The 22,475-nt window shown below is 38.4% G+C and overlaps 1 protein-coding gene across 2 annotated transcripts; it reads right to left on the reverse strand.

The window, feature by feature from the left end:
* Nucleotides 1–1,174: 1,174 nt before the first annotated feature.
* Nucleotides 1,175–17,743, reverse strand: pmt (phosphoethanolamine methyltransferase). Of its 2 annotated transcripts, none has more exons than XM_088344011.1 (12): nt 17,643–17,743; nt 12,746–12,917; nt 11,841–11,996; nt 11,637–11,773; nt 10,331–10,482; nt 7,608–7,796; nt 7,438–7,527; nt 7,264–7,353; nt 7,068–7,190; nt 5,748–5,879; nt 2,742–2,858; nt 1,175–2,676 (listed from the first exon to the last, which is right to left on the reverse strand). In XM_088344011.1, the coding sequence occupies exons 2-12, from the start codon at nt 12,904–12,906 to the stop codon at nt 2,566–2,568; spliced, it is 1,458 nt and encodes a 485-aa protein (XP_088200137.1). In that variant the 5' UTR covers nt 12,907–12,917; nt 17,643–17,743; the 3' UTR covers nt 1,175–2,565. The 2 variants fall into 2 exon arrangements, with proteins under 2 accessions (XP_088200137.1, XP_088200136.1); XM_088344010.1 differs by lacking the exon at nt 17,643–17,743 and adding an exon at nt 17,312–17,426.
* Between the last annotated feature and the right edge of the window lie 4,732 nt (nt 17,744–22,475).

The raw sequence follows: 22,475 nt of genomic DNA on the forward strand, positions 1-22,475 counted from the left end.
TATCTGTATGGCGATCTCAAAGCTTCCAACAGCGTCTGCTTCACAGGCAGAAATTTCTGGCCGTGATTCAGCCTCGATACGCCTGTGAAAGGCTGTGTGACCGGGCCCTAAGCTGTATCGATTCTGCCTACCTGTCACAAAACTGCCATTCCGTCCAACGCTGCTGATGACCGACAAACACCGGCGTCCAAAGCAAGCTCTGACAACTCATTCCCATAAAGATTCCTTTAAAACGAACGCAATTGGGTCCGATATTCCGTCCTGGTTCCTGACAGATGTAATTTCAAAGCATTATTTTAGTGGTTTTTTTTTAGAATTTTGTAGTATTTCCATGGTAGTAATGTCATTTTTCTTTAGCATTTTTTGTAATATTACTGCAATTGTCTTTTTGTAGAATTTTTATTTATATATATATTTATTTTTTGTTGTAAATAATTCTGTAGTAGTATTTTGTAATATCGTACAGTATTACTGTTATAGTATTTTTGTAGTAATTCTATACATTTTTAAAATTTATTTTCAGAATAAAAGCAAAATAATAGATGAGGTCCCTGTTATTTGTATATTTGATATTTAGTTTTTTAGTGATTGTGTAGTATTGTTATTGTATTTCTGTAGAAGTATTTTTGAGTGGAAACACAAAGTGACAACGGTACCAAAATGGTTAACCAATCTTGGGGGACTCCTAGTGGTTGTGGGGCCCTAAGGAGCCACTTAGCTCGCTTACGCCTTGGGCTGGCTCTGCAAGAGTGTCAGTGTTGTTATGCGTCTCGGTTTTAAGATTAAACATTTATCCGCTGGTTATATTATTTAAAAGACAAGCGAATCCAATTGATCTTATTACCTCTTTCTAATCTCACACAATTGAGTTCTGTTATTCCGATGGTGCAGTTGTTTTGCTGTTGCATTGGGTTATGTAAAGTCAGTTTCATTAGCATATTGAATAAAATGCGATACGCGAAAGGAACTTCACCGCATGTGTTCAACCATATTAATAGAACAGAACGGGGTGTGCTGGATCATGATGGTTGTTTGTTGCTCTAATGGACAAGCTAACTAATGCATGAACAGGACACTGATAAGAAAGAATAACATGAGTACGTGGTAAGCTGTATAATGAAGTATGAAACATACAATTCTGAACACAGCTTTTTAGTGGCGAATTAAAGATATGACAATCAATGCCCATGGAATGCACTCTTGAAAAAGTACCGCATTGTCTGCATTGTAAAGTGCACAGGATTATAAAGCGCACAGGATTAGGAGGCACACCCCCAAAATAGTCTGAGGGACACAGCAAGATGACGAGCATGCTTCCATGTGCGGTTGTTCCTCAGCCTTCCCTCAGCTGGAAAATAGTTAATAACTCTTCTTTTGGGTATTTTTTTTTTAAATAGAAATGGCTCAATGAACCTGACAGGCATATATTTTTCATATATGAGGCGCACCAGACTATTAGGACACATTGATCATCGACACTTTGAACGCACATTGCGTAATTTACAGTAAGAGCAACCGTATTTATTCATTGCACATGTTAGACAAGGGGTCTCTAACGTGGTGCCCGCGGGCTCCCTTAGGACAGCTGAGGTGCCCGCGGACCTGTCCTGATAATGGTATTTTTTAGTGGTTGTCTATTTAACACTACTTCCAATAATTGACCTGGTAATAATATAGTCACAACATGGTAAAAGCATGCCAAGTAGTTATTTTCAAAATGTATATCAAATCGGGTGCGCTTTGCGCTATTTAGTAACAAAATGTAGCTCTTAGCTACAAAAATGTTAGAGCCCCCTGTCTTAAACTCTCTCTCTGACCCTAATCAAATTTGATAATCTTTTTATATAACAGGAAACGAACCCGGGTTGCAGCAGTGAGAAACCTATTTACTAGACCACTAGTGATGCAGCTCACATGCGAAAAGGCATTACACTTTACCTCATTATCACAGTATTTTTGAAATGAGTGTGAGTGAATGGAGAGAACAGAAAGTCGTCCTGAAATATAGAAATCAACACAAAAAAGCATGATGAGGGTAACAACACTTTGGTTCATCCAAATGAGTCAGACTTTGCATTTATTTACATCTTTCAGGATGACTTTCTGTTTTCTCCATTATCTAACATTTTTTTCTGGCACTGTGAGTAAAAATAGTGTGATAATGAGGTTGAGTGGCTTAGTGCCAGAACTTTCACCCCACAACTTGGGTTTTAGGTCAGCGATGTTCATCGATTTAATCAATCATTGCACAAATACAGTAGTACACTGTAAAACCGTGTATAGTAATGCACACATTTAAATATTGTATGCATTTACAATCTAATCCACTGTATTTTGCAGTATATAAGACACATGGGGTTGTAAGACCCCATTTTAAATTTATGACCAACTTGGGGGTTTTAGGTGTTCCTTATAGTCTTGTTAATAGGATATACTGTAATTGTATTATGATACATAATAAATCTTACAATATAAGTCGTCAATCAATTTTCCTTACTTGAGGAAATCGGATTCAGCCCCCACCTGCCCCGCCCACTTTAAAATTTCATTTTTTGAGGCAAACGCTCAGTTCCTTTTTGCATGAAAGAGTCCCCATCGTTGGTCTCCGCTGTTGGAACGCTCCAGTTTTTCCCTCCATCCGTCCACAATAGCACTGTAGTCCTCTTGAGAGAATTCCTGCACAGACACCGAAGTTTTAGAGAGGAGATTTTCTAAATATGACCATTTGGGAAGGGGGCAACCTCGATAAATTCACTCTTGATTTCTTCCGCTCTTTGGAGTTCTTCCTTTATGACTTTGATGAACTGAGCTGTCCGGTCGCTCGCCTGCACGTTGCAGAATCCGGCCTCCTCAATGAACTTTGTTGTGAGACGGAGACAAAATTAGTGAGGAGGTGACGTAGCCCAAATTAAGCTTCAAGTTACATTTTCGAGAAGCAGGGACCCAAAAGTGGGTGGCGAACCTGTTTTCATTGCGTCCCGCGCCTTTGCCTTGGCAAAATAATGTTGAGAAGAAGTAAAAAAATGGAGGGTCGATTGCACTTCATACCAGTAGATGGCGATAATGCCCCGCTTAATTTCTTCTTCCTGTTCAGTAAATCAGCTTGTAGAGAAGGGACTGCATCTCATTTTATTTTGATTTTGTTGATTTTATTTCCTTTTCTACCTATAACACTGGATCCCAAACAATCGAGTCAAAAAAGGAAACGATTGTGAAATATGAAAATGGTGTACGAGAGTCATTGAAGCGCTGCTAGAAGGTACGGTAAATTATTTTAAAATGTGATGTTTTCAGCTTTTTACCAGTATATTAATCTTATTATTTACATAATCAAATAACGATTGCTGTTTAGGTATAGTGTAAACTTATTTCTTTTTTTGCATGTGGCCATTTTAAAGCCATTTAAGAGGATCACTTGTATGTGATATATGCTTATATGCAAGTATATACGGTACTTGAAGTCATTTTGGTTTTGCTTTTCATTTGTTTTTGTTTTTAAATACAAAAATATATTCTACTATCTCTGGTTCAAACTCTACAATCTTTTCATTCGATTAATTTAAGTAGTGGATTTCTTTTTTATTTGGGTCGGTTTGTCAAAATGGCGGAATGGTTGGTCCTGATGTCAGAACAGTTGAGAACCAGTGATCTTTAGAAAGTACCATCTTTTGAGGACTATAAGACGCACCTGGTATATAAGGCGCACCTTCAAAAATAGTACTTTAGGAAATATTTGGCACATAAGGCACATAGTAGCCTATTGGGTGGATGAAATTAAAGCTATTGTAAGAGCTGGGGGGGAAAACTTCTGGTTTGACCTCTAAAATGAATGAATTAATTCTGAACTGGTTACCGCATTGATATTTTTATTCTGTTTTTTAATCTTGAAGACCTGCAAAGAAGAGTGCATGGTGGGGTGTTATTTTGACAATTATTCATCACTGTTGACTGTTGTTTTGATTATTATGCACTGTTTGCATCATTTTCACTATCGGCTAATTATGTTGCTTTGCTTTGATGTCCACACCCTTTTTGATCTGCTTTTTGTAACCTAGAATATTTAAAATAATAAAGGGATCTGAGGTGGCATTTTAGAACGGAATAAATCTGTTCCAAGTATTTGGAATTTGGCCTCATGTGGGGGTTTTCTTTACAATACTCTCCTGTTCCTCATCTCTTGTTCAGGATTCATTGCTGTATTCTCTCCTCATTTTGAGTGTCTACTAAATTATAAACATAGAAAGTATCGTAGCATTTCATTTTAATTATTCACTCCCAATTTTATGGACCGTATTTTCTGATGTTTAGGAAAGACTGGTTCATAAGGTGCGCTTTATTTGAAAGGTTTTGTTTTTTTAATGTGCACCTTACAGTTCGGAAAACAATGTATTTAATATATGTATTGCCTAAATTACTATTGGAAAATCACACAAAAACATGTATGTTTTTAGCAAGCAACAGCGGAGGAAGAAAATATTCTTTAGGATTCATGAAGCCATCAATCAGGACACGCCCAAGCCTTCATGGGGACCCAAGCAAAATTTGATTTGGGGCCCCCTATCAATTGTTATTTTGCATACCTACTAGAACTCATTCCATGTTTTACTCCAGGGCTGGGCAACTATCTGAAGTCAGGGGTAGCATGTGACATGATAGACTTCTTTTTGAATAGATTGGTTCTGAAACGACCACAATTAGAGCAAAATACTATACTAGGTCCCTGTTTTAAGGCACTTCATTTGTTATTTACTTTTGAAGTATTGCTGTAGAATTTTTTCTTTTTTTAGTATTTCTGAAGTCTGATTTTTATTAAAGTTTTTTGTAGTGTTACTGTAGTTTTATTTTTGTACTATTCTTGTAGTATTTCTAAAGTAATTTTTTTGTTGTATTTCCATAGTCGTATTTTTGGGGTATATCTGTTGTACTTTAGTTGTAATTTGAAAATAGGTTTTTTTCTTGTATATCTGTAGTATTCTCGTAGTAATTTTGTATTATTATAGTAGTTTTATAATTGTAGTGTTTTTGCAGTATGACTGTAGTGTTTTTGTTCAGTATTGTACTATCTCTGTTGCATTTTGTAGTATTTCCATCTAAGAATGTTTGTTGTATATCTGCAGTATTTCTGTAGCATTTTTGTACTACAGTGTTATTGTAGTTTTATTTTTGTAGTATTTTTATGATATTTCCATAGTACAATTTTTGTAGTATCGCTATTGGTGTAATTTGCAGTATTTCCGTTGTAAACACTTTGTAGTAGTATTTTTGCATTAATACTTCTCCAGTAGTTTTTATATTATAGTATTATGTATTAATATAATTTTTGTATTCCAGTAGAAGTATAATTGATATATTTCCAAACCAGTATTTTTGTAAAATTTCGTAGTATTTCCATAGTAGTAATGTTGTCATATTTCTTTAGTTTATCTAGTATTTTTGTAATATTACTGTAGTTGTCTTTTTGTAGTATTTTTGGAGTAAATCATTCTGTAGTAGTATTTTGTAATACTGTTAAGTATTACTGAAGTAATATGTTTGTAGTAATTCTTTAACAACTCTTGGATGCTCTCTAGTGGTTGCCAGGCCCTTGGCAGCCGCTTAGCTTGCTTATGCCTTGGGCTGGCTCTGCTACCAATGGTTTGTAAATTACATGTACAATTTGAGGACGAAACCATCATTTATTCAATAATTCTGGTTGTTGTGAACAATATCTGTTTCATAAACCTGGAGATAATTAACTGTTTTCTTACCTTTCCATACTGTAACGGTGTGTAGAGGATGTATCCTCTCTGCTTTACATAAGCCTCAAACTTGGGGGTCCACGGCTTCTCCCCGCAGCAGTAGTCAGTGATAAGCAGCTGGCCTTGAGGCTTTAACCAGGACTAAACAGCAAAATAATATACATATTAGTATTAATACATATTTCTGCCCCCTACTCTTTAACCAGCTCAGTAGCCTAGATGGTAAGGCGCCCGCTTTGAGACTGGGTGGTCGGTGGTTCGCGCCCCGGCCGAGTCATTCAGCCTAAGACTTAAAAAGTGGTCGGCGGCGCCCTCTGTTGGCTGCGCCTGCATCGGCTCCCTACAGCGGGTCAGGTGCATTCGACATTTCGTTCCGTGTGCATTGTTATTATTATTATTATTATTCAACATATAAGGTTGGGCGTGCATCATTTAGTGCCTCCTGGTGGTAAAAAACATAAATCATAAAAAAATACATACCGGTATATATTTTTTTAGATGAGCAAAATGACATTAACTATCAAATCAAACATGCATTTTGAAATATACTGTAATCCTTTGCGATACACTGTTAACTTAGCGCTGTCATCGTTGCCCTGGCGCCCAATTGGCCCCGCTCGTGTGGCGCCAGCTGCAGCTTGTTGACAGATTGGCTCCCTGTCAGTATTTAAACTCTGTCCTGTCAGTCCCCTTTTGTCGGTCCGTCTGCGAATCTGTTTTTTAAACTGCAAGCCCTTTTTCGCCTGTCCCGTTTTTTGCTCCTGTTTGTCTCCCGCTACGATCTGTTTTGATCTCGACCACGTCTCCCGCTACGATCTGTTTTGATCTCGACCACGTCAGCTCTCCCGTCCTGAGTTATGATCCGTTTTTTATCTCGACCACGTCTACAATTTTTTCCGTTCCCGACACCGCCATCACTCGCCACGAAAGTCCCGCTTCCACGTTCAGAGCGACCTGCTTCCCGCGTCCAGCAATCCCCGGATCGTGGGCGCATCCCCTTCCCTTTCTTCTAATAAAACTTGTGAGAAACGTTACTCGAGTGGGTCCTAATTCCGTTTTGGTCCTGACAATTGCGGTATCAATGCTTCAGGAATTTTCATCATGCATCGTGTTCTGCATTCTGATTGGCTAAACAGTTTCCAAGTAGGCCCAAAAAAGTAAGCTATGCACTTATTTATGATACCAGTGTGATGATAATAGTATTACTATTTTTGTATGGGAGGCCAGATTACAAAGGATGATTTTTAGTATTTTTAGTATTCGGCCCACGGGCCGTACTTTGCCCGCCCTTAATTTTCCGTTACTGCTTTATGGCAAGAAGGCACTTACATGAAAACGTTTGAAGAGCGCGAGCTTGTCTGTGATGTGGAGGATGGTGTCTCTGCTGTAGATGACGTCAAAGGAACCCTCTGGAAAAGACCTTTTGGTGGCATCCGCAACTTCAAATTCCACCTGGCCATCGTCATTTCCAGTTACTGGGAGTGTGACTGTCAATGTGACTGTGGGCGTTCACTTGTGAGCATACCGTCGGCAACCTTTCAGCAAGTGCCCTCTCCATCGCTATATCCACCATGTTCTCCGAAAGGTCCAAGCCAAGCACCTCCACTCCAAATGTCTGGAATAGGTGAGGAACAACTGTTATAGGTCAATGTTGGATACACTGTTACAATTTTTGGGGGGAGATTCCTGACTTTCTAACCTTTGCCATGTAAAAATCGCCACCACCGATACCACAACCAACATCCAAAACCTTCTGGCCAGGTTGCAAGTTGAGAAGATCAACAAATTCCTGTCGTTACAATATCAAAGATTTTTAACAATTTTTTTAAAATATGATTTCTATTCCAAAAGAGAGCGATTTGCTGTGACCTTAGTGGTGCTAGGCCCGCCTGTGCTGACATAACCTGAGCCGAACATCTTCTCGTAGCGCAAGATGCCCCGCCTGGTGTATTGCTTGTTGTCCAGGAACATCTGGAAGGTGCTGAACGACTCATTGGTTTCCGGAGAACGAGCAACCTTCTCCAACAACCAGCAGACCTGGTTGGGGTTGTTCTTCATCTGCAGGTGAAGACATCAGGGGCATTTATTTATTGAAGAGATACTTTTTACCACTGTTGTTGTACTGTATTGTGTAGTGCAACTGAAAACAAGTGCTATGGAGCACGAGGAAGAATACAAACTAAAGTGACTGAAAGGGTGTCACTGCACTCGGGTTTAGAAAGTATTTGTGATTTACGCATCTACTATTATTATGGAAAAAATAGGTATCAAACCTCCTTCCAATTCAGTTTACCTTCAAATTTGGATGTTTAGTTTTTGATTGTAAAAGGGCCAGTAGATGCTAGGTCAGTGGTTGGCAAACTACGGCCCACAGGCCACATATGGCCCGTGAGGCTTTTAATCAGACCCACCTCAGAAGATGTTAAAAATATCACTATAATATGTGTATAAATGGTAATAAAAAAACAAAACAAAAAACTACCAACAAAAAATGTGTTGTTGCCAGAGTTCCTTCAAATCAGAACTATAGTTTTTAGTATTACACAATTCTAAATTAGGTGCCATACGGCTGCTGCAATACGGTAACAGCTGATGCTAAAATATTTATTCTTTTGGATGCTATCCTATGTTTTCAAATGTCCGTATAAATTGAATATGTTATAAAAACACAAAAAGAAAAAAACACATATGAACGCAATTGGGTTTCATTTTTAGATAAAAATGAAGTTGCTGAACTCTCACTTAGCCACACTAGTCGCTAATGCTAATCCTAGCTTCAGCAAAACTACTCTTAAACTGAAATGAGCTCGATTGACCACCTTATATGTGTTTCCTGGCTACATTTCCCAAATTCAATATTTGCACCAACATAATTTGTAATTGAACCGACTTGGTCGAAATTTTGGACTTCATTTTGGTTTTAAGAAGCAAAGGAAATGGTTCCAATAATCCATGCCAACAAAAAAACAGCTTTCAATAGTCCAGAAAAACAACAAACACAAGACTGTAAGTGTTGTTATGTATCTTGGTTTTAAGATTAAACGTTTTTTCGCAATTGTTTTTCTTAAAGACGAATGACTCAGATTGGGGCGGCATGGCGGTTGGGTGGTTTACATGGAGCCCCATGACGCACTAGGTCCAGGGTTTGATTCCAGCTGCCACAGCCTCCCCATGCAGAGTTGGCATGTTCTACTCCGGTTTCCTCCCACATTCCAAAAACATGAATGTCAAGTTGATTGGCTGGTCCAAATTCTCCCTAGGTGTGAATGAGCGAGTGAGTGGTATGTCTCTTTGCGCACTGTGACTGGCTGGTAACCAGTTCAGGGTGTCCCCTGCACACTGAAGATAACTGGGATGGGCTCCAGCACCCCCTGCAACCCTAGTAAGGATAAGCGGTGCAGAAAATTGATAAATGGATGAATGAATGGAAGAATCTGATTGATTTTATTGCCTCTTTCTAAACTCACAATTGAGCTCTGTCTTTCCAATGTTGCATTGGGTTAAGTAATGTCAGTTTTCTTAGAATATTGAATAAAATGCAATAAGCGAGAGTCATTGTACCACATATGTTCAACCATATGAAGAGAACAGAACATGGTGTGCTAGAACATGCTGGTTGTTTGTTCCTCTAATGGTCAAGCTAAAAAATGAATGAACAGAACACAGATCTGTATAGATAACATGAATACTTAGTAAGCAGCATAATGAAGTATAAACAATTCAGTGCTGAACACAGTTTGCGCTTTCCAAGAGGTGGTCTCGTTGCCTCCCTTAGTGGCGGATTCAGGATACGACAATCAATGCCCATGGAAAACACTTTAATAAAGTATCGAAATTTCCGCACTACAAGGCCCACAGGAATGTAAGGCGTGCACCCTTAAGTAGTTTTTTGCCATATGCTTTTCATATTTAAGGCACACAGGTTTATAAAAGACATGGAAACAATTATATAAATGTATATATGTTGGACAGGGGCTAATCCCGCGGTGTGAGTAATATGCTTACAAATGCTTATATCTGCTTACTGCTGCAGAAAATAAGAATTAAAAGTAGCGGAATGAGGGGGCTGGGTATTCAACCTCTGTCTCCCAGAAAAATTCAAGGACGCGCAGAAGCCGGAAGAGGGGTGCCCTCAACCACCCTAGGACTTGGGGTGCTGAATGTGTGTGATTGTAGTAGGATTGAAAGTAAGAGAGGTGATATTGGAAATTTGTTACGAAATGAAGGTTGGATGTCTTTGGATTGAGTGAAACTGTTTTATGACAATTTTAGTAGAATTGAACATAAGTCTGCTCGGTCGAAGCGTGAAATCATATTTTTTAAGTACACTGTTTTATTAGGGTTAGTACAAAGTTTATAGAAATTCCTGTCAATAGCACCAAGGACATAGGTTTGGTCTTAGCATTCGACATGGCGCATTTTTTAAAGTGATCGCCTCACATCTGTGGGGACAAAACAATAATTGCTCGATATTGGTGGGGAGACATAGCCACTGTCCTTGCCAAAATGGATAGCACTCCTCGACTGGGTTTTCTTTGAAAGGAATTTCCGTCCGTTGCATTCAAATTGGTAAAAGATCCAAAACTTCGTACCTCAATGTATGTTTTGACCCTCCTCCTGAGTATGACATCGAAACCAAACTTCTGACCCGTTTTTTCATCCTCCACTTGGAACGATTTGGTTATATGGTTGTACTGGGCTTCAGTGCGATAACATGTCGGGTTGAACTCCCTTTTGCAGTCACCTGCAAGCGTGCACAAACTCACGGTCAGGAAACCCAACAAACGTGTAGACCAGCATTAGAACAAATGCGTTAAAAGGAATGTGATCCTGGAACGCAATTACTTTCCTCTGTAACAAGTCATGGATCGCGTTGTTAATAAAACTCTATTGCCATTACTAAAGGGTCTGTTATTGGATTACTAAGTTATTCAGCTAATCATTCAATGCAGATTTTTTATTACAATGTCGTCTGATTGCTGAAAACTCCTACGTCACTCAAGTTATCACAGACGATTATCGATCAATTAGCAACATTTTTGGAGGAACAAAACGTCTTGGACGTATCTAGAAATAGTTAAGGAGATCTTCAAGTGGTTTGATGCATGGTAACACAATGGATATGGAGTGTGTCGGCTAAGGGTTCTTATGCAAGCTCTCAAGATTGCACAAGCCAATTTATACAATGGGTTCACAGTTTGGCACACACGTTTACTTTCATTTCTATTTTTTTTTAAATGTAGGGAGTCGGCTATTATGAGAGTATATACAGTAATTTGTAAGGAGATACAGTAGTTGCTTTTAGAGTAACGTGCTACTTCTTGGTGCCAGTAATGTGGAGGGTAACTGAGTTACATTTTAAATGGAGTAACTGGTACCTAAAACTAATAAACGTATTTTCCACAATATAAGGTGCACTGAGTTATAAGGCGCACCACAAAAATAGTATTTTGTAATATATTTTTCATATTTAAGGAGTACAGGATTACAAGGCGCAAGACATTGAGATACAGCAAGAGCTACCGCGTTCATTCATGTGTAACCCAACGGTTATTCTATACATATAATGTAGCCACATTTTGGTAGTGCAATAATATATCACTCGATATGAGTTTCTGAACAAAATCCTAAAACTTGTATATCACGGAAATTGAACTCAGGTGGCGGCGGTGAGAGCGCGGCCACTAAACCACGAGATACAACTGCGGTAACGTACCGTAAACCTCACCTATAGCGACCGTATGCATTTACAACCTTATCCACACTATTCTTTGCTTTATAAGGCGCACTTTGTCAATTCTGGCCAAATTGGGGTTTTTAGGTGCGGCTTACAGTCCAGAATATACGGCATGATTTTTCGGTAACGTGCCCAACACTGGTCCTGTTTTTCCTTGTCACCTGAGCGATGATTGCACGACTCTCTGAAGAAGAGCAAGCCACCGGGCCGCAACCACGTCATCATCTTCTTCAACAGAAGATGCAGCTCCTCATCGCTGAGGTACATCAGCAGCCAGTTGGAGAAGATGAAGTCAAAGCTGAAAAAGACGCGAGGATGGCGTTTAAGGTCCACATCATTTTAGGGGTGCGGTGATAAACACCAACCTGTTTGAAGGCAATTCCAGCTTGGTGACATCAGATTGGAGGAAGGTGACATTGGAGTGATGCCCGTTGTTCTGCTTGTTCTTCTCCACAAAGCTCTCCATGAAATCCACAGCGGTCACGTGGGCCGCCCTTTTAAGTAGGTGACTGGTGTAGCGACTGTTCCATTAAAAGTGAGCATCTTAGTCTTGTAACTTCGACATTCTAAAATGTTGTCAAATTGTTGCTCTTTGCTGTTTTCAGCTTTTACAATCGGTGCATATAGTTGTATTTGTTGGTGCATATAAACATCCCCTTTCATTTGCCATTCTCTACTGCTATATTCTGCGCTGTGTTGCTAGCCGCATTAGGGTTGTATGTTACTTCCTGACCGATGGAGGATTGTCAAAGTGGGGGTTTTTAAGGGTTATTGGTCTATCTTCGTTATTCATTATATCCATTATCCGTTATCGGTCAGTTCATAATACGCTACAAAGCCTAGGAGCCGGGACACTTACTCTCAGCCAAAAGGCCAAGCTAAGGTCCTAGCCCTAAAGCCTTGCTGCGATCATTGCGAATGCACCGTTCCCGATGCGTGGAGTGGACAAAGTACAGAAAACATTGGAATTCATAATCTGCGTTTTTCAGATAGAGGAGTAACAACAGTTTGAGTTATAAAAATCATATCGATAACATGTTACAGTATCGGTCCTCGTTACCGAGAAAAGTATTTGTGTTTCAGGAACGCGTTACTCCCAACGCTCACATCTCCAAAGAAGGCTGGTTTCAGCACCATTCCCTCACTCATCCTTAACTAAAAATCCATTCTTTTCAAGGTGGATAGTTGGATGCTTGGCCGGTCAGGGTTGAATATTGGAATATATCATCAGATATATATTTACACTGAAATGGGTGATGTACAAGCTCACCCGATACCGGCCCCAAGCTCCAGAATCCGACATCCGGCCAGTGAAGGCAGCATGGACAAGATTTCAGGCAGTTCATGCTGCGCCAAGTCGGTCGCACGAGAGTCCAGCATCATCTCCTGAACCGTGGCCTCCTTGGAGTGCTCCTTCCAAAACTCTGTCATGGTACTGCGCACTAAACACAGTTCACCTCAATCAATCAAACGTATATCCAGTTAATTGGCCACATTTGAAAACTGTATGCAATAACAGAATGTCTGAAAACAAGTCAAATTTGATACTTTTGCAAACGGATAGTGGTACAAATGATGATATTGATATCTACAAGTAAATGTAAGCATAATGGTCTATTAAGCCAGACACAGGACTCACGGAAAAATTGTGTATAATTTTGCACTTCCAGAACAAATGGTATCACACAAAAGTTTATTGGAATATAGAGGAAACAAACGGAGAAGATGGTGGTCAAAAAGGGGTCGTTAGCCGGAGCGGGAGATCAGAGCGTGGTCAAAAAGACAAAACGGGTCAATAGCCGGAGCGTGAGATCGGAGCGTGGTTGGTGGTCATAAACGGGTCAATAGCCGGAGACAAACGGGATATCAGGAACAGACGAATAGGATACGGATGAAGACAATCTTTATACATATTTATTTATTTTTACATAAAATGAGAATCGTATCGAGGGAGCTGACATGATTATCTGCCATTTTGCTACTTAGGGTAAAAAAAAAAACACTTGTAAAAGGCTGGGCAAAAGAGTTGAGAAGAAAAATTAGCCTGTTTGGTCACTAGATAGATAGATAGATAGATAGATAGATAGATAGATAGATAGATAGATAGATAGATAGATAGATAGATAGATAGATAGATAGATAGATAGATAGATAGATAGATAGATAGATAGATAGATAGATAGATAGATAGATAGATAGATAGATAGATAGATAGATAGATAGATAGATAGATAGATAGATAGATAGATAGATAGATAGATAGATAGATAGATAGATAGATAGATAGATAGATAGATAGATAGATAGATACTTTATTCATCCCCGAAGGGAAATTCACATTTCCAGCAGCATCCCTGAGCTGAGAACAGTACAATAATAAGCCAAAAGAATACAATGAATACAATACACTATGAGTTTCTGTAGTTTGTAATCTTCCTTGTGCGTTGTAGCACTCGTTTACGGTTGCACTACATATAACAGAGACATCTAGTAGTAAAATATTACACACTGTCCCTTCAAAAGAAACTTTCAACACAGTTTTCCTGTAACTTGAAAAAAAAAACATAACCTCCAAGATGGCGGCGCGCGCGAGTGCAGCGGTTTCACATGGCTTCCAGTTAATCTTTTTACTTTCAGTGTTCTTATACCTCTCACCTTTTGTGTAAATTATAACCTTATCTTCTTAGCTCCTTTATCTTCTTCGTTTTCTTTTATCCTCACTGTACTGTTAAATGTGAAACTGGAGAGCCACGCCCAATTTCGTTGTCACAATATGTTCACCCCATTTTGTAACAATGACAATAAGGGTATATTCTATTCTATTCTATTCTAAATTAGTCTTCATTTTATTCTTTGTTAACTTAATTCATATTTGTAAAAACTGAAAAATAAAACTGCCAATTATTAAAATTTTAGTATTAAAATCAAATCATTAAGTGACTAATCCAACTGGTACTACAGTATAAACCTATTCATGCTAATGTAAATATCAGCATTGGAGAAATGATCAATCGTATACAATCCCAGAAAATTGATTGACAGATCATTAGTTTATTCTAATTATATTTCTCTCTTATTTTTATATCTCTTGCAGGGCCGGAGTGGGCCCCCTTTTTAGCCCGAGAGTTTTATACCCAAAGCCAGCCCACTTATGGGGAAGGAATTTGAATAAATGGAACAGCAGTGAGCTCTTATGATGCATTTTCCCTGGGAAGAAATTCAGGTATATCTTAATACGTCAACAGGAAATATTTTTATTCATTTTTATTTAAAGAAAAATTAGATATTGATGCTGATATAGATGACAAGATATTCACCTATGTACAGTATCTGTAATTCGAAATCAAAATTGCATTTATCTTCCCAACAAATTGTTACACTAAACTCTTACAACTCTTCTGTATTCGCATCCCTACACACGTTTAAGAAGCTACTTTAAACATCAAAATCCTCCGAAGCAAAGCACTGGTTACTGCAATGTTGATGATGACAATGTCATTGTATATAGATGAGAATTTCCTTTTCAGTGGACATCAACATAAGGGCCTCAGAACGTTCCTAAGACAGTGAACTTCTTGGCCTTGTTTTCACACATTTTAAAGCAGAGAAGCTCCGCTCACGCGCAACCTGAGAACAGGAAAGGCTCAACAGCAACTTATATGACAGCCCAATGACATGGTTGGCATCTGTGAGGAGCTTATATTGTGAGAGGACCTGCGATTTTCTTCTTTTTCATTTTTTTCTTTTCATTTTTCTTCTTTTGTTTTTTTCTCAAGTTTTTTTCATTTTTTAATGTTTTTTTTCTTTTTTTTCTTAATTTTTTCCAGATTTTTCCTCCCTTTTTTCTTTTGATTCTTCTAGCTTTTACTTCTTTTTCTTCTTTTATTTTTGTTTCTTCTTTTTTCTCTCTTTTTTGTTTTTCCTGTTGTTTGTTTTTTTCATTGTTGTCTTTTTTACATACATGGAAGGCATATGTGAGGACGTTATATTATGAGAGGACCTGCTTTTTTCTACTTTGTTTTCTTTTCTATTTTCTTCTTTTGTTTCCTATTTTCAAGCTTATTTCTTCTTCTTCTTTCAAGCATTGATCCTCTTTTTCTTATTTTATTCCTTCTTTTTCCTTCTGTTTTGTCATTTTCCTTGTATTCTTTTGATTCTTCTAACCTTTTAATTTTGTTGTCCCCCTTTATGATTGTATCTTCCTTTTTCTCTCTTTTTGCCTTCTGTTGTTTCTTTTTTCATTGCAGTCTTTTTTTCTTCTTTAAGCTTTATTTGTCCCGCTAAAGTCATTTTGTGCATAGTGTCACAGAATACATTTTAATATATGAGAGAAAGCAACAAAAACAATCTGAAGAGGCTTCTGGAAGCTGAAAGAGATGACTCTTTTTAGTGAGCCGAGCCGAAAAAGCCGCTTCTCATAAAAGAGATGGAATTCGCATCACTTTGTCTATGAGCTTATTTGAAAGGAGCTACCCTTTTTCCCTCCTCATACCTGGCTCATATCATTCAAGCTGTTCCGTGTTCATTTTACCCCTACAGAAAAAAAGAGTGGTGGGTCGAACCAACCTAAAGTTCAGGAAGGGAGAATTCCTCCAGATCGTAAAACTCACCTCATCTGTTGCACTGAATGTGGCCAACATGAGCCGGCCCTTCGGGACTTATCCCGTTCTTCCTGATTAGTCACTCAGACATTGATCTTTAGTAATTCATCATTTTATTGTAAAAACTAAAGTAAATCATTTTACTATTCCCTTACATGTTTAGCTGTATAAATACCTAATTATGTGGTATATAACTAGTCAAACACAAAAACATACTTAATACCAAAATATATCACATATATATTACTTGCAATTTATTCATGCATTTTATCATTTATTTTAAATATTATACATTTATATTTTTCAGTATTAATTATTTCATGTTTTTGTTCTCGTATTTTTTCATGAATTTTGACGTGTATTTTGTCTTTTTTTTTGTTAAGTATTTTGTCACAACAAAATGTTATTCAAATTAGGGGACGGGTCAAATTGGCTGAGCTTATCAGTAATTGGTGGACCGATGATGAGTGCACCGATCGTTTATCACTGATCAACCAATAGGTGAAAAGCTCAGGAAAGTAGGTTGTCTCTTCATTTGAGAAAATACACCCCAAAATACACAAAAAATACATGACAATATAATTGACAGATTAAGGATAAAATACAGTCATCCTTCACTACACTATAATGTATTTTTCACGGTTTCAGTACTTCAGGATTTGCGTCATGCATTGGGTTCTCTATTCTCACCGTTTATTGTTATTTGTAAAAAATAAAAATAAAAAAAACATTCATACAGTACTGTATTTGTGAAACAAATGCTTAAGCTTGTAAAAAAGGTTTGTTCTTTGGTTTTAGTTTAGTAGAAATAGAGTATATAAATGTATAATTATTGTAAAAAAATTATAGGTTTCTACTTCATGGATTTCACCTATTTTTATTTTCGTAACGGAATCCCTGCGATAAACGAGGGGTTACTGAACGCGACACAATACACGACAAAATAATCGACATAATACAATACAAAATACACAACAAAATACATGATAAAATGAATACCGAAAAAAATAAAGGACAAAATAAATGACTAATGGTATGAATAAATAAATTCCATATTTTATCTAATAATTGGCGGTATTATGTGATTTATGTGTTCGTTTCTAGCATATATTTGTAGGCATAGATGTACGTATGCATTTATTTCTACATTCGACGGAAGTCAAATCTAAATGTTGATTAAGGTGACACCAAAGGCAAAATTAAAGACACAAATTTCCAGTTAAACTCCCACTTACCGTGCTCCATTGTCCTCTCGCAAACTTTACTTTGGAGAAAAATCGAAACAAAATTAAAAAAGGGAGAAAAAAGCGACTAAATTGTAAAGCTGTCCTGTCAAAAATGCCCGATTAGTTTAGGTCCCTCATTTGGCACTTTATATATTCGTATATATATAAAAATGGGGCCATGAGGTGGAGGAAAGGATGTAGCCAATGGTAGTGCAGTGGGGGTGTCAGAGGGAGGGGAAGGGGCTATTCCGTCCTAGGTCCGCAGAATATTTACAACAAAAACAACAGCGAGGATAGAACAAAACAATAACAAACTTGTTAAATAACAAAGCAGACTCACCAGAAGATAATGAAGATGAATATTATACGATGAAGAAGAAGTCCTAAGGTCCCTCATAGTCAGGAGCAGGAACAGGACCACAACCTGACCAGGCTTGTTTTTTTTTTTGTTTTTTCTAAGTGCTGACGACGCGCAGAACTGCACTGTGCCTTTGTGCAACATTGCATCATTGTGCAGGTTGGGCTTAGCTCAATTCTGGTTGAGCTGAAAAGGTGGTGGCATTTTCAACTTAATCCACCTCTAAAACCTTGAAAAAAAAATGGAAAACAATTTGTTAAAAAAGAAGAATAATCAATAGTACAATTAATTATTTTTGTTTTCAATATTCACGATGGATCAATAAAGCCCTTATTCTTCATTAAATTAATGAATAAATGTCATCTGAAAGTGCCTGTTTCTGAGAGCCTTCAGACTTTTTTAAGTGTTGTGTTCAGAGTAATATAGCCGATTTTTTTAAAGGGACAGTGTGTAATATTTATCCCAGCCTTTCACAAGGTTTTTGTTTTTAGGTATATCTTTAGCTGCCTCTAGGTGAGCCTCATGTTAGGTCAAATCAATACAAATTTCCAGTGTTGGGAATAAATAACGGCGTTATGTAGCGGAGTTATTTTTTCCAGTAACGGGAAAATTTAACGTATTACTTTTTCCCGCCGTTACAACGCCGTTATCGTTACTGACGATCAAAAGCGGTGTGTTACTTTGGGTGTAGAATGCCAATGGTGGCGTGTCCCGGCACACCAGCGTCACGGTTTTCAGCTCTCCTCCGAGTTGTCTACATCACGTCTTTTTGGTTCGTATCATCATTCAAAATAGAGACAACCGTATAGTTAGATAGCGAGTACAGATACTAACTAATCCCCCGAACGAAAAGGCGAATGAGGGCTGCGTCACAACCGACTCATATCGTTCACAAACGAAACGGCTCTATGAGCCGTCTCTTGGAAGTGGGAGCCAACTACCCACCAATCGAGAGCCAGTTCCCTTCGAGACGCTATTTTTCTCTTGTGGTCGGTCAAAATGCATTTTTTTCAGGGATCCGTGCTGTTGACGTGGCGCCCAATTGGCCCCGCCCGTTTGGCGCCAGCTGCGGCTCATTGACAGATTGGCTTTACGTCTATTTAAACTCAGTGCTTGTCAGTCCATCAACGAACCTCTGCCCCACAAGAAGTGGGTTCTGACTCGGTCCTGTTTTCCTGTTGGTATTTCCTGTCCGGTATTGTTCTCATTTATTTTGTCCTGTTTAATATCGGTTTCCAGTTTTGTTGCTGTCTATTTTTGTCCTGTTTATTATTTTCTCCAGTTTTCGCTCCCGTCTAGTTTGGCTTGTTTAATTTCGATATCCTGTTTCATTATCAATCCTGTCTGTTCCGTCCTGTCCGGTATCGACCCCATCTGTATGATATCTGCTCGGGCAATTGTAATCTATCTCGTTTGTCTCTGGCTTCCTGTCTTTCCACGCGAGACCGCTGTCTAACGTGCATGACTCCCCATTTCCCTTAAAATAAAAGGCTTTTCCGGTTCTTGACAATTTTTGAAATATTTTTCTTTTTAGATTGATAAATACTTGAATTTGTGTTTCATTTGTTTTTCAGTATTAAAGTCTCATCTCATCTCATCTCATCTCATTATAGCTTGCCACTCCTTGCACATTTGCTCCCTGCACTACTGTACTTAGAGCGTTATTGTTACAGTGTTAATGTTACTGTTTACCTGACTTGTTAACCTGACTGCCCATTTTGCACATCCGGTTAGCTACTCCTCTCCTCTTGCACTATCGGCACTATGGTAAAATACTATACGTAGCCATAATACAATACAACTTTTACTTATATCTGTACATTCAAGGAAACTGTGCGGGTCAGATGTATCGACATTTCGTTCTGTATACACGTGTACTAGAATGACAATAAAGTAGATCTGAAATCTGAAATCTGAATTAGCTGCACTGCCTAGCAACCATCGGGCAGTGGGCAGGGGACACCCTGAACTGGTTGCCAGTCAATCGCAGGGCACACAAGGACAGACAACTCGCTCGCTCATTCACACCTAGGGACAATCTGGACCGGCCTATACACCTGAAATGCATGTCTTTAGAATGTGGGAGGAAACCGGAGTGTCCGGAGGAAACCCACGCAAGCACTGGGAGAACATACAAACTCCGCACAGGAAGCTGGATTTGAACCCACACAGGAGGTTCCCAAGACCTTAAAACTGCCGCACACGCGCTATCCACTGCGCTGCCGTGCTGCCCCAGTATTAAAGTGTACGTGTTAATTATTTATTTTACCATTTTTAAGTAATTCAAAATAATTCATACCAAAAAGTGATATATGAATTAAACGACAAAAACAACCTAAAGAGCCATTTGGGAGCCAAGCCGAAAAAGCTGGTTGTCTAAAAAGAGTCAGAATTCCCATCTCAACAACGGACCATTGGAGTTAGATTTATTTTATTAAACTCACTTCATATTGTTTACTTCTGATTGTTATTTCTTATATTGTTAACTATATATTCTGTTTCAAGTGTAGGATCCATCTGTCGCCGGTGAGGTGCAACAAGTATTATAAGGTTCTATAACACAATTACCTGTCCTCCGTTTAACTGACTTGAATACTGCTCAGAAAATTTCAATTTTTTTGACATACAACTTCTTTTTTAAGTCACGGAAATAGTTACTTTCCCTAGTAACTAGTTACTTTTACTTGAAAGTAACTCAGTTACTAACTCAGTTACTTTTTGGAAGTAGTAGTGAGTAACTTTGACTATTACTTTTTAAAGTAATGTTAAAGTAATTTCTTCAAACTATGAGAATTTAAAACATGTGATAGTTTGTGAATTTTTACTTGTTTTTCAAATTAATATATATTTTTTATTGATGAATCAATTTATTTTACCGTGAGGAAGCACTACTTGATATTTAAGAAACCTGATTCAATGCTCTTTAAGGCATTGGGAAGCTTGCGTACTGATACTGGTCTTTTTCAAGATATCAGTATTTGGCGCACCTATAAATGGCCTTTTTACAATCAGGAAACAAAAATCAAAGAAATTGTATATTGCCATTTAACATATGTAATATTATGGAAAATATCATGTTTGGATTTAAAGGTAAAGACAGCAGCTATATTTTGTAAAGGGAAATGAATTTGATGTATTATTGGTATAAGTGTCACGGCCAGAACGGAATTAGGACCCAGATGCGTAACGTTAACCACAAGTTTATTGAGATATAGAGGAAAGGCAGCGCCCACGATCCGGTGCTCGCTGGACGCGGGAAGCAAGCCATTCACAGAATCGGAACGTGTTCCAAATGCGGAAGTGGATCTTCCGGAGCAGGAGATCGTAGAGTAGTAGACGTTAAAAAAAAAGGTCGATAGCAGGGACAGGAGGGCAAAACGTGGTCGGGGTCTAAAAACAAGTCGATAGACGGGATGGGAGGTCGGGGTCAAAAATATTTTTTTTATAAATCACGAATAGCTCCCTCCAAGAAATTGAATTTTGAATCACTACTGCTTCTTGCTGCTAAAACGTAAAGATTTCTCTTCACAATGACTTCACATCTGCAGACAATATGCTGTAACCATGGACATAACCCGTCCTGTTGACCCTTTCCTGTACTCAGGTTGCATGTGAGTGGAGCTTCTCTGCTTTAAAATGTGTGAAAACTAGGCCAAGAAATTTACTGTCTCAGAAACTTTAGGGTGCCTCGTGGAGATGTACACTGAAAAGGAAATACTCATGTCTGACGTTGTCCTCATCAAAGTTAAGGCGACCAGTGCTTTGATTTTGATGTTTTGAGTAGCCGACCTAAAATGTGTGTAGTGGGGCTACTTCACAACAGTGAGTTAGTGCATGGGAGTAAACAGCCCATTTTGGGGGTGCTCAAGCATAACCAAATTCAACCCAACCACCCCTAAAAATGATTTATAAAACACTATTTAAAAAAATAAGAAGTAAATCAAAACAAAAATGTGAACAACGCACTTCAGTCCCCCTCCCCGCTCTTCTGCTCGGCCAGTGTCACTTGCTGCAGAACGGCAAAGTCTGTGGGAGCTTCGGAGTATTATGGTCAGGATATGTTATACTAATAAAAAAACTATGTGAAGTGTTGAATAGAATGCACGATTTTCTAATATGTTCCATGCTTCTTATTCTGAATGTTTGTGTGTGCTCTAATTGAAATAAACGAGTAAAAACCGTGTGTGTTTCTGCTAACCACAAAGTGTAATATGATGTTCGCACATGGGAATTGATACTTCCGAACAGTCGTAAATGATTCTCAATCACTTTAAGTGAAAAAAGAAATTAACCAGACAGACACTCTGGGTGCACAACCCCCCCAAAACGTAGAACCTAAAATCGCACCGGGCTTGAACCATTAAAGGTCGGATCAAAACTCTATTGTAAAGGTGTTTTGGGGCCAAATGATCGCATGAAAGGTGACATCTTAATGTTCAAAAACATGGAACTCAATGTGCGTGTGCACAATTGTTGACTTTCCACACACTCCGATTCAGCGGTCAAAGTTCATGGCGCACGACTGGACGGAGCAGGTCAATGAGATAGTCCTGTGAATTGATATACAGTCGTAAAAACAGAGAGTTCCAATGTATGCTTGTGTCTTGTTAACACATTGATAGCTAAAATGGAGCATACAAGAACACTTTATCTTCACCCAGGTTCATGAAATACCTCCAAGTCAAAGTTCACGGTACATAGCTGCAAGTTTTTTTCATATTTGAAAGGCGGCAGCTCACGCCTCCAGAACTGCAGCCAATTGCAGGATACAGTGCTGTGAAAAAGTATTTTCCCCTTCCTGATTTCTGTATCTTT

Source organism: Urocampus carinirostris, chromosome 9 (genome assembly GCF_059441175.1).
Source record: "Urocampus carinirostris isolate Australia breed hairy pipefish chromosome 9, RoL_Ucar_1.0, whole genome shotgun sequence".
Taxonomy (NCBI): Eukaryota; Metazoa; Chordata; class Actinopteri; order Syngnathiformes; family Syngnathidae; genus Urocampus; species Urocampus carinirostris.

Bases quoted from the DNA above. Each gene is read 5' to 3' on its own strand.
- pmt (XM_088344010.1), bottom strand. The intron at 10,483-11,636 runs GTGACAAGGAAA...GCACGCTTGCAG, and splicing joins GTCGTGCAATCATCGCTCAG to GTGACTGCAAAAGGGAGTTC. The intron at 7,354-7,437 runs GTTAGAAAGTCA...CACCTATTCCAG, and splicing joins GCGATTTTTACATGGCAAAG to ACATTTGGAGTGGAGGTGCT.